The sequence below is a fragment of the Gopherus flavomarginatus genome, chromosome 15 (assembly GCF_025201925.1).
Source record: "Gopherus flavomarginatus isolate rGopFla2 chromosome 15, rGopFla2.mat.asm, whole genome shotgun sequence".
Classification (NCBI taxonomy): domain Eukaryota; kingdom Metazoa; phylum Chordata; order Testudines; family Testudinidae; genus Gopherus; species Gopherus flavomarginatus.
Window position 1 is genome coordinate 12,647,451 of NC_066631.1, and position 12,396 is coordinate 12,659,846.

The 12,396-nt window shown below is 46.2% G+C and overlaps 1 protein-coding gene across 3 annotated transcripts in view; it reads left to right on the forward strand.

The window, feature by feature from the left end:
* Window positions 1-12,396, forward strand: part of BCR (BCR activator of RhoGEF and GTPase) — a 128,500-nt gene that overhangs the window by 111,161 nt on the left and 4,943 nt on the right. For 2 of the 3 annotated variants that reach the window (XM_050924452.1, XM_050924453.1), the window contains exons 17-21: window positions 2,889-2,948; window positions 3,094-3,203; window positions 7,193-7,332; window positions 8,763-8,897; window positions 9,856-9,961. In XM_050924452.1, the coding sequence (XP_050780409.1) occupies window positions 2,889-2,948; window positions 3,094-3,203; window positions 7,193-7,332; window positions 8,763-8,897; window positions 9,856-9,961 (551 nt within the window). Of the gene's footprint in view, window positions 1-21; window positions 323-2,888; window positions 2,949-3,093; window positions 3,204-7,192; window positions 7,333-8,762; window positions 8,898-9,855; window positions 9,962-12,396 lie in introns of those variants that run through there. The other variant, XM_050924456.1, reaches the window with a different exon arrangement.

The window sequence follows — 12,396 nt, forward strand, 5'->3', positions numbered from 1 at the left end:
GGCTGCCTGGCGGTGACGTGGCCAGCCTGACAGGAGGGGGCAGGCCTTCCGGAAAAAGTCTCCTCAAAAACCTCTTGGCTAAGTGTAGAGTCTGGGGCTGCTTAAGTAACAGCAACTTGGCACAACTAGCCTTGTTAACTTCAGACACAGTGCAGCCACAATGTGGGAACTGCTGGTTGCCGACTACACTATGCAAGGGATCTTCAGATATTTCTACCAGAGCTGCACCTATCGGAGCCAGGCAGATTCAACGGGGAAACACACACATGCAGGCAACACCACGCTGTGGACTCATGTCCGTAACAAAGTACGCAGAGAAAAGGTGGGCTTGACTCTCTCGCCTCCTCTTCTTATCTGGGGTCTCTGAAACATAGGAGAAGAAGCAGCTTTTCTCTGTGGGCTTTCATGTATGTAACTGACAGCAGCATCTTTTCCTGTGTGTTGGAAGTGGGGATTAGGGTTTAGGAAAAGGAGAGGCTGAACATACTCAGTAGAGTCAAGGATACTGTGGATTGCATCACCCTGCTCATCTAGCATTCATCCTCCACTGTGCAATGAGATGCCAGTGCTGTTATATTGGGGGGGCGGGGAAGGCAGGGCTGATGGGGTATCGGATTAGAATTAGTTACTAAATTCATTTGTGCATGAAGGTGTATCTGAACCTGTGCGTCTCAAGGTGAAAGTGCACTTGCCCGCCCCTTGCCTTGCATTTTTCAGGGAATAGACTTTGGTATTGCAAAGCCATGTTGGGAATCACAGATTCGTTTTGTCAGATTCTAATTGCGGGTATAGCTCCATGTTCAAACTGTTGTTCCTTTTCTGTAAGTTCAGTCTGAGCCAGTTGTGGCTCTTTGGATAGGTGACTGTTTCACAGATGTCACCGACCTTGCTGGGGGATGTTCCTATAGAACCTGACAAGCTATTTCCCAGCCTTGGAACTTTCCTGCTGAAAGAAATCAAGCTACGTTACAAATGGATTTCATTTCCGAGCATGGGTTTGATCAGTGGATTCTTGTAACGGCGGTCACTCTTTCAGTTTCAAGTGCATTTTCTCCCTTTGTGTTGGAGCTGAAGTGAAAAAGAATAGGGCAGGCCAGAGTAAGACACTATATCTACCTTCTCCTGTGATCTCTGGCCTGCTTTCCCATTCAGCTCTTCTCTTGCTTCATTCCAAAATCAGAGCAGGATTTTAAAAAGTGGTAATTTCTTTCTGAGCACTGTATGTGCTTAATTTCTTTGGATAGCTTGTATAAGTCCACCTGGATCACCCCATAGTCCGCCTCCATTCTCTCACTGTCAGACCCAGCATTGGGTCATCATGTCTTTGGAGCCCAGGAGAACTGGATGTAGCTCCTTTTGGAAACTGTCCCAAAGCTCCGGTGCTAGGGAAGCTTGACAGAGATGCTGGCGAAGCACTCTCTCAAGCCCCGCTCCTCACTTCATCCTGGGGCTGAGTATCATGATTCCACAGTACTCCAGCCCTGCCTGTCTCTGGGAAATTGTGATCCAAATTTCCCTCTCGGCCACATTGTAGCATTTGGCCTCCTGCTTGCATTTGGGGCAGTGTGGGAGCCATAGCGCCTGGGGGTAGCTCTTGGAGGGAATGTGCTTCAGGCAGCACAATCTCTGCCACATGTCCTCTGCATGTAGACTGCAGCATCTGTTTGGACAGGGTAGCAGACTTCTCTCTCCACTCCCAGAAAGCTCTGTGGGCTGGCACAGAGGGGGGAAACAGCAGAATGCAAGAGCTGAAGACAATCTGACTGTAAGGTGGATGAACTTAGTAACCCCCAAAATCAGAGGCTTTTAAATAAATAAATAAGAATGCCTTACAGCATGGGGGAAGGAGAGCGCTTGATACGGAGTACTCTGCAACTGTGGTGATGGGTGTGTTGTGAGAACCTTGATGGATGAGATAGAAAGATTCTAAGTGATAGAGGCAAGATGATTATTATTGAAGATGTAATAAGTTACTAATCATCAGCAATTTCTGATTGTTGGAGCAGATGTTTATAAATGTCTGTTCAACATCCTTGGTAGCTGTTTCACTAGCAGGAGTTGAACAAAAGAGCTAGAAAAATTCGGATGTCCAGTTGATGGAGGGAATGTAAAAGGCTGTAAATAGCTCTGTATTTAAACTTTATGTACACTGGGCCTGTGAAACTGCACCCACAGAAAAGGTTTCTAAAGCTAAAATAAGAAGACAGAGAGAAACGCTCTCTCTCAGGAACAGGAAGGAATTGGGAATCATATATAATAGTCCCTAATTCCTGTTCTTAATCTTGTTGTTCACGACCTTTGGAAATAAATGTTAAAATATTCTTTGAAATGTATTATTTTGGACCAAGCTGGTGCCAGCATTTGGACTTGGGACCTGAGTTTGGGTTTGGGACCTGCAGTTTGCTCACCTGTTTTTTCAGAGAGAAACAAGCCCTCGCTGTTTCAGATCTTAGCCCTTTCCTCTTAGAAAATCTACTCTCTCCCTTCCTGACTCCTGATTTGCTGGGGTGGGATGATCCTCTGCTGCCTATTAAATATGGCTGCTATGTTATGGCAGTGAAGATTTCCTTTTCTATCAAAGGTGAGATTATTGGCTTTAGAAGAGCATTTTAGCTCTCTGAGGTTTTTCTTGTTGTTAAGTGGATATTGCACATTTGACACTGGGGTTTCCACATACATATGTGCGATCCATACCCAGCCTTGCTTCGAGTGCAGAACTCTGTACGAGTTACCCGACATCTGAAACTCAGGGCTTTTCTGATTCCCCTGTGGAAATTCAAGTAAGCGGTGAAGGCATTGCCATGCAGACTTGTATAGATTCTTCAAACTGGCTGATTTTCGTCTCTGAAACCAATTCTCAACTCACAAGCAACTTCCATGTTTTTCAGCTGGATCCGCAGGTGTTACAGGATAAAGATTGGCAACGCACAGTCATCTCAATGAATGGAGTAAGTAGAGTACAAACTGCTAGGATTACTTCCTTGCCTGACCTTGTGTATCGGGTTTATTCTCTCTGTTCTTTGTCATAACATTTTGAAAAACAAAAGAAAACATTTATTGCTTGAAAAATAACTACTAAAGTCATCCTTGCAGGTTGAAGTGAAGCTGTCAGTGAAATTTACCAGCCGGGAGTTTAGTCTGAAAAGAATGCCATCTCGTAAACAGACTGGGGTCTTTGGAGTCAAGATTGCCATTGTCACCAAGTAAGTTGTCAGGTCACACTTTTCTCTGTTTTATTGTAAACCCAGTAGGTCAATGGAGCTGCACCTACTTAAGCCCTCAGTGAATGGAGGTATGCAGATACTTTCTTGCCCTTGTGTGGCTAACGTGTGGCAATTTCTGCAGGCAGGAGCTGTATCGCATTCTCCCAGCTTCATCCTGTGCATGGAAAAAAACCTCCAAAAGCCAGCAGCGCACGCACACTCTTGCTTGGAAACCCTGTGTGTTTACTTTCAACATCTCTCACTCTGCCGTGTTCCGGAAACACCCTGTCCCTTTTCCTCTGTAGTTGGCTGACTTGGTCACAAATTTCCAAAGCTACTGAACGACAGTATTTCCTTTCCGTACTCGGAAATGTTCAAGCTGTTTGGAGCCATTTGTATTATTTTAACCCCTGATCTTTTGTCATGAATCGTTTGCCAGAAGAAACCTGTTTGTTCGTGGTAGGTAATTTAGAAGACCTGGTACTTCCTCCCCACGGAATTACTATTAACTGGATAGCAGTATGACCCCTATTTCTCTAAGGGATGCATAGGAATCCTCTAATCACCTGCTAGCGTTGCAAGCTCACCATACTTACTTCTCTATAAGGCTGCAGCTCCTCGGATTGAATGTGCAGAGATGAGCCAGTTCATAACCTCTCTACAAAAACAGAAATTAAATCAGCTACTCAGGAAAACAAAGGAACAAGCTCTCTATGGACAGTTTTCATATGACCATGAGAATCTAGCTATCGTGTGATGTATGAGAGTCTTGCTATTGCTGAAAACAGATGAGCTCTTGGGGAATTAGCTGCTAAATTTTCCTAAACTAGGAACACAGAGTGAATTCACCCCCTGTGAAAAGGACCAGCTCAGGGTCTATGCCAGGGGTAGGCAACCTATGGCACGTGTGCCAAAGGTGGCACGTGAGCTGATTTTCAGTGGCACTCACACTGCCTGGGTCCTGTCCACCCCATCTGGGCGGCTCTGCATTTTAATTTAATTGAAGCTTCTTAAATATTTTAAAAAGCTTATTTACTTTACATACACCAATAGTTTAGTTATATATTATAGACTTAGAGAAAGAGACCTTCTAAAAACGTTAAAATGTATTACTGGCACATGAAACCTTAAATTAGAGTGAATAAATGAAGACTCGGCACAGCACTTCTGAAAGGTTGCTGACCCCTGGTCTACACAATATGGGTAAAGTAGGACTTGTACAGTGCATGGGCCTTTTGCTGGCCCAGAGCATAGATGTGAGTATCAGAGGGTAGCCGTGTTAGTCTGGATCTGTAAAAGCAGCAAAGAATCCTGTGGCACCTTATAGACTAACAGACGTTTTGGAGCATGAGCTTTCGTGGGCTTTCACCCACGAAAGCTCATGCTCCAAAACGTCTGTTAGTCTATAAGGTGCCACAGGATTCTTTGCTGCTTTTATAGATGTGAGTGTTATCATTTGAGAGAAGTCTCACTATAGAGGACACCAGCTCTATTCTCGACGTTAAACCCTTGAGACTGGAATAATTTGCTCATGATAACCAGTATCCTCTGCCATTTTTATACAGCCCAGAGCTTTCAAAATGGAGGGTTTTTTTTACAGAACTTCCTAAGTGGATATTCTTCCTCTCTTAACAGTGTTGTGCTATTGAAAGATGCTGGTTCAGTGTCAGTATTTTCATGAATCTATTTGCCGATTTGGTCAAGTAAACCCTCTAACATGAAGCAAGGTTCTTTGGGTGCTTGCTCATGTCCATTTCGTATTAGGTGTGTGTGCTCTCCACATGCACCGGTGCTGGAATTTTTTCCCTCAGCACAATCCATAGGGGGCCAGCTCTGGTGCTCCCTAGAGTGGCACCCATATAGTGCAGTATAAGGGGCGCCGCTGGCTCCCCCCCATCCTTAATTCCTCCTTGCTGTCAGTGACTGTGCTGGAACTGCTGCAGCTTCATCTAGCGTTGTTTCGTTCTCAGTCCTTGCGACTTTGGAAATCTGTAATATAGTTGTATATAGTTAGTAGTTCCTTAGTTACCCTTAGTAGTAGTTCTCAACTCTTTGTTAGTTCCGACAGTCTTTCTCGGACACGTCTACTTCGGGATGCAGCGACCAGCATGGGTCGGACAAGAGCCGCCACTCAGCCCGATCCTAGTGGCCCAGTACTGACCGCTCTGCGGTAGCTCCAGCTTGGAGCAAGGTTTCTTGACTGTGGGACAAGCCCTGGTACCGGTGGTGCCGACTATATTATCAGTACCGAAACCTGCCCCATGGCCCCAAGCGCAGTGGCCAGCGCCATGGTACCCGTGGAACCCCTGGGGGCTCACCCAGCCTTCCCAGGCTACCCGATAAGTAGCAGGAGCCTCGGAGAGGTCGGTGGTCTCAGTATCCCATCCCCCTCCAGTGCTCCAGGCGTTAGTGGGGGTGTGACTCCGCAGGTCCAGGAGGACCCAGGGAGCAAGCTGATGGACCACCAATGGAGGTGGCATTATCCTCGTCATTGCCAAACGAGGCTATCACGGGGCCCCTTCACCAAGTTACTCGGGATGCCATGGTGCAGCAGGAACTTTTGAAGAGTTGCTTCTAACCTGGGGCTTCAGGCAGAGGCACTGGAAGAGCCTTTGGACTCTCCGTTTGATGTCCTCAGCTCTTGCCAGCATGGCCCTACCCCTTCATGAAGGGATCTCCAGAATCACTAATGCTCTGTGGAAGACTCCGTCTTCCCTAGCCCCTATCTTTAAAAGGGTCAAACATAAGTACTTTGTGTCAACCAAAGGGCATGAGTACCTATACTCCCACCCAGCCCCCAATTCCCTTGTGGTTGAGGTGGTTTACCACAAGGAAAGCCCAGAGCCACCCACAAAAATAAAGACTCAAGGAGGCTGGATCTTTTTGTCTTCCAGCCTTTAGCTGAGAGTAGCCAACCACCAAGCCCTCCTTGGCCAATATGACTTCAGTATGTGGCAAGCCATGCCAAGGTCAAAGGGTCGTTCCCCAAGGTTTCCAAGGAGTTCAGAGCAATCTTTTATGAGGGTACGACTGTGGCCAGGGCAGCCCTCCAGGCAGCATCAGATGCTGCTGCCTGCACCAGGGCTTCCGCTATCTCCATGTGGTGAGTCTCTGGGTTGTCCACCAAGGCCCAACAGTCATTGCAGGACCTGCCCTTTGATGGTCGGGCCCTATTTGAGGAGCAAACAGACAGCAAGTTGCATGGCCTCAAGGACTCCTGCGCCACCCTGAAAACCCTGAGTCTCTTCATCTTGGCCCTGGTGTGTAAATGGTTCAGACCGCAGCAGCCAGGGGTGCCAGCCTCAGCAGGACTGGCCCCATAAATAAGCCAAGGGTTATAAGCACCACCCCAGTACCCACCTCCAGGGGTACTGCTTTGGAGTCACCTAATATGGAATGGACGTGAGCAAGCACTCGAAGAAGGAAGACAGTTACCTTTTCCATAACTGGTGTTCTTCAAGATGTATTGCTCATGTCCATTCTATGACTCGCCCTCCTTCCCCACTGTTGGAGTTTCCAGCAAGAAGGAACTGAGGGTGTGGGGAGCCGGCGGCACCCCTTATACTATGCCATGCAGGCGCCACTCCAGGGGTCGCCAGAGCCAGTCCCCTACAGATACTGCTGAGGGAAAAACTTCCAGCACCGGTGCATGTGGTGAGCGCACACACCTAATATAGAATGGACATGAGCAACACATCTCAAAAGAGCACCAGTTACGGAAAAGGTAACTCTCTTTTTCATCCTTACCACTCTGCTAGTCTGCACCTCCTAAACACTTATGTGACTAGTGATTTTGGGTGCCCAATTTGAGACACTTTTAAAGGGGCGGATTTTCATAGGGTGACTGCTCACTCAGTCCTTTGTGAAAATCGTGGCCTAGAGCTCCTTTCACTCAAGCAGTCTCATCTTATCCAGTGCCTAATGTAACTCTGGTAACCGTATTTTCTTGGCCTATGCTGCACTGAACTCTTCTTCCTGTTTTTCTCAAGGAGAGAGAGATCAAAGGTGCCTTACATTGTGCGCCAGTGTGTGGAGGAGATAGAGCGACGTGGGATGGAGGAGGTGGGCATCTACCGTGTCTCTGGGGTTGCAACTGATATCCAAGCTTTGAAAGCTGCTTTTGATGTCAGTAAGTATTTGCTTCTAAGGTTTTCCTTTGCATTATCTCCTGAGTTATGATCGCCTTTCAGGTTACCGTGCTCTTTGAATCTCATGTAGCCCAGGAAGCATGAAGAGGTGGAGACCCCGGTGCAAGGAGTATCCTCTTACCTGGGCTGTGTGTTTTTTATTAGTGTCTTCCAGTTGTAGATATGAACCTGAGGAATTCAGTGGAATGGACCTTTGTATTGAGAAATGCGCTGATTATTCTTCCCAGTAGCCCTGAAATGGCGGTTTTGCCTGCCTTGCCTTGCCTGGCCTTGCCATGGTAAACGGCAGGCACTTTCCTCAGGGGAAATGAGAGCAATCAGCAGTCTTCCTTTCCACAATGTCATTGAGAATTCTGGATTAACAGGAAGTCCCCACGGTTGTTTGAGACTCTTGTTTAAAAGAGCACCGGCAACATCAAAATCATTTAAGAAATTTTTTTTAAAGGATTGGATAGAGAAGCAGAAAATTCTGGTTACTGGAATGTGACTGAGAGTCTGGTCTCCTGGGTTCTCTTCCCAATGCTTGCCATTAGTGCTTTGTGTGGCCTCAGGCAAGCAAAGCTTTCTCTGTTTTTCAGTGTGCCCATCTGTAAAATGGGATGATGATGATGATACTTGCCGAGCTCTGTATAGCATTTTGAGACTCTTGGATGGAAAAGGGGCTCATGTTGTTGCTTCACTTTAAAGAATGTCCTCACCTGCTTTCTGGGTTTCCAACACCATGGGGGAGGGAGGGATGATTTACATTTTAAAAAATGCTATTTTTATGTAAATGCAAACACATTTCATATGAGGCTGTTTTTGGTGAGTGGAGATGTTTGACCTAAATTGCTTGATTTTTGTCTCTTGAACTCTGCTTAACTGGGAGAGGCTGAGGGGTGCTTCTGATTGTACTAGAGTTCCAGATGGGGAAGTGGCTGCTGTTAATTGTTATACAACATATTATTAGGAAACTGAAAATCGTTCTTACTCTGGCTCAGCCTCATATGGGGCTTGATCTGGGTCTCACTGAAGACATTGGAAGGACTCCCATTGACTTCACTGAGTGTTGGATCCAGCCCATGACACTGGTACAGCAGAAGTAATTGTAGGTAAAGCTACGTTTGTTTTCTTGCGTCGTCCTCCCAGCAGATGTAAAGCTAGATGTCATCCTGGCTGTACTGGGGGTCTAGCTGCAAAGTGGTCACATTATAGCTACTCTGAACTATTAAGCGGCACTGGGATAATATAAATGGAGAACTCAGCAACCAACCTGAGCAAAGTGACTACAGGTGATGAGTGTCAGCTACTTGGGTAGGGAGAGAAGATAAATAGGATAAACAGGGGGAACCAAAAAAGAGAACAAGAATAAGGAATGACTGAAGGACCAGCCAGCTTCAGTACCTGTATGTCTCCCTGCTTTCTCTTACAGACAACAAAGATGTGTCCGTGATGATGAGCGAGATGGATGTTAATGCCATTGCAGGGACATTAAAATTATACTTCAGAGAACTGCCTGAACCCCTCTTCACAGACGAACTGTATCCCAACTTTGCTGAGGGCATTGGTGTGTAATAGAAGAAATCATTGATACCATCGTGCTAAGTGTTACGATGTTCTTCTCTAAGAGGCTGCTCCTGAAGCCTTAGGAAGGGAGTTTACTCATTACAAAAAATAATATTTCTAATATTAGAAGGAAGCCCCGTGACAGACTGTAGAGAAGGGAGGCCGGGGCTATTTCTTTGGCTCACGAGTTGCTCAGCAGAGAATTCGAATCTTGCCTTATGTGCAGGTTTTTAGTGTGGGCAGTGGCTTCACTTACCTGCAAGAATGGAAAAGTTCAAGTTCTACGAAAGACATTACCTACCTAATTAAGAGAAGAGAAATCCTATTTGTTTAGGCCCTGAAGTGGTATCTGTACTATTCACTCTGCAAAGGAGATAAATCTGCTTTGGGATTGGCTCTCCTGTGTTGACCCAGAAGGGAGGCATCTTAGGCCATGTCTACACCAACATTGCTGTGATCGATGCAGTGGGGGTCGATTTTAGCAAGTCTAGTGAAGACCTGGTAAATCCACTGCAGAGCACTCTCTGGTTGACTCTGGTACTCCACCAGTACAAGAAGAGTAAGGTATGTTGACAGGAGAGCATTTCCCGTCAACACAGTGTGGTGTAGACAATGCAGTAAGTTGATCTAAGCTACGTTGATTCCAGCTACGTTATTCACATAGCTGGAGTAGCGTAACTTGGGTCAACTTACCCTGGTAGTGTAGACAAGGCCTAAGTGTTCTGAGTCTGGAATGCAGTTGTGGTCTCCTGCACAGAGGGAAGGATTCTCCATCACCTGTTTAACAGGGGAGAACTGAATTCAAAGGGGGAGTGAGGCTGTGCCTGGATTGAATTCTGAGCCTCTTGTCTCTATAATGCAATTGAAGCACATTAAGTGTCACCCATATTTTCTCATTTCTTACACTGTCAGTAAAGCTCTCATTCCCTTCCTTTATTTTTTTTTCTCTCCTCCCATAGCACTTTCAGACCCTGTTGCAAAGGAAAGCTGCATGCTGAACTTACTGCTCTCACTTCCAGAACCCAACCTCGTGACATTCCTTTTCCTTCTGGACCATTTAAAAAGGTAACACACACACCCTTTAGACAGGTGCATTTCGTGTGTAAATCAGTTCCAAGTGCCGTGGAGAGAGGTGCCCCTTTCTTGGAGATGTGCTGTGTCACTCAAAGAGCACCTTCGCTGATTTTCATTTTAATTTAATCTGTATTGAGTAATGCAGGTAAAATAGGCCTGGTAAAGTGCTACGTCCTGTTTCCCATGCTCACTGTTACTGAAGCCATTATGAATTGTTCCCAAGGAAGGGATGAGAAAGATCTTTACAGTGAAAATATGATCTGCAACACATACACACACTCCCCCCCCCCACCCCGAAGCACACCCATAATATCTCCATAAAATCACACTTGCCTGTGAATGAAGTAACAGAACACAGTAAATGGCATAAAACTTAAGTCTTGAGTATGTTTACCAGGTATTTGCACTTTAACACCACCCATCTTTTAGGAATTGCAACAATACATCTTGTGTTGGCAAGAGATTGTTCCTTGCTGTGTGTGGCCTGCCATATGGAATTGACTCTCCCTTCCTAGCTGTATCAGTCTTCCTAACTGTTTAATATCTTTAAACCTTCCATTTTCAAAGGTGCTTATTACTGTCACCCCATAGTTAGATGTCTCTTTTCCTTTATCCTCCTCCTTGCTTAAATGCTTTTGGGTCTTATTTCTTTGCCATTTTTTCAGGGGGATTTTATTATATGGTGATTTCTGTGTGTTTGTAATTTCTACAAGATTATGGTACAGTGCTTGGAGCACCTTAGTATTCATTAAATGAGCATGTTTATTACCTGCCCAGTATTTTCATTTAAGAAATTATTTTTTTTAATATTCATGTATTTGCTTTTTGTTCATGCTAAGGAACGTATCTGTAGAGAAGGATGGTCTTGTGGTTAAGGCTCTGGTCCAGGAGATCTGGGTTTAGTACCCAGGTGCGGTGTAAATCTACCCCACACTAATGGGCTGTGCACTAAGGCCTGGTCTACACTACGACTTTAGGGCAAATTTAGCAGCGTTACCTTGTTTAACCCTGGACTCGTCCACACGACGAAGCCCTTTTTTCGACTAAAGGGCTTTTAAAATCAATTTCTTTATTCCACCTCCGACAAGGGGATTAGCACTGAAATCGGCCTTGCCAGGTCGAATTTGGGGTAGTGTGGACGCAATTTGACGGTATTGGCCTCAGGGAGCTATCCCAGAGTGCTCCATTGTGACTGCTCTGGACAGCGCTCTCAACTCAGATGCACTGGCCAGGTAGACAGGAAAAGGCCCGCGAACTTTTGAATTTCATTTCCTGTTTGGCCAGTGTGGCGAGCTGATCAGCACAGGTGACCATGCAGAGCTTATCAGCATGATGTGCACATTGCCAGTGCACATTGCCTGGCCCGTACTTTGTGAGAAGTCTATGACCATGTCTATGTCCTCATCATTCTCGTCACAGTGCGGCCGTCGCCTCCTCGCCTGGTTTTGCGCGAAACAATTGTCTGCCACTGCTCTGACAGAGGGAGGGGCAACTGACGACATGGCTTACAGGGAATTAAAATCAACAAAAGGGGTGGCTTTGCATCAAGGAGAAACACAAACAACTGTCACACAGAATGGTCCCCTCAAGGACTGAACTCAAAACCCTGGGTTTAGCAGGCCACTGATTTCACAAAACAAATCGGGTCAATTTCTTGTTTTGATCCACTCCATCTATCTTTTACGTCTTAGGCTGGCAGCAGACTGTGCAGTACGACTGCTAGCCATCATCATCTCCTGGGTGCTCGGCAGAAGATGGGAATGACCTGGCTGAGTCACTCCCATGTCTGCCCAGGTGCCCCGACCGACCTCACCGAGGTCGGCTAAAAGAGCACCCAGGAATACGACGACGATGGCTACCAATCGTAAGGCACCATCTGCTGCCAAAAGGCAATGAGCTGCTGCTGTGTAGCAATGCAGTCTTATGTCTGCCAGCACCCAGGAGACGTACAGTGACGGTGAGCTGAGCGGGCTCCATGCTTGCCATGGCATGGCATCTGCTCAGGTAACCCAGGAAAAAAAGCACAAAACAATTGTCTGCCATTGCTTTCACAGAGGGAGGGAGGGAGAGGGGGGCCTGACGACATGTACCCAGAACCACCTGTGACACTGTTTTTGCCCCATCAGGCATTGGGATCTCAACCCAGAATTCCAATGGGCAATGGAGACTGCGGGATCTGTGCGATAGCTACCCACAGGGCAACACTTCAGAAGTCAACGCTAGCCTCGGTACCGTGGACGCAGTCCACCGACTTAATGCACTTAGAGCATTTTGTGTGGGGATACACACAATAGACTATAAAAACGATTTCTAAAAAAACGACTTCTATAAATTCGACCTAATTTTGTAGTGTAGACATACCCTTAGTGTCCGTGTGGACCCTGCTGCTACACACTTTGAAATGGGGTTAGATTAAAGCACACTAC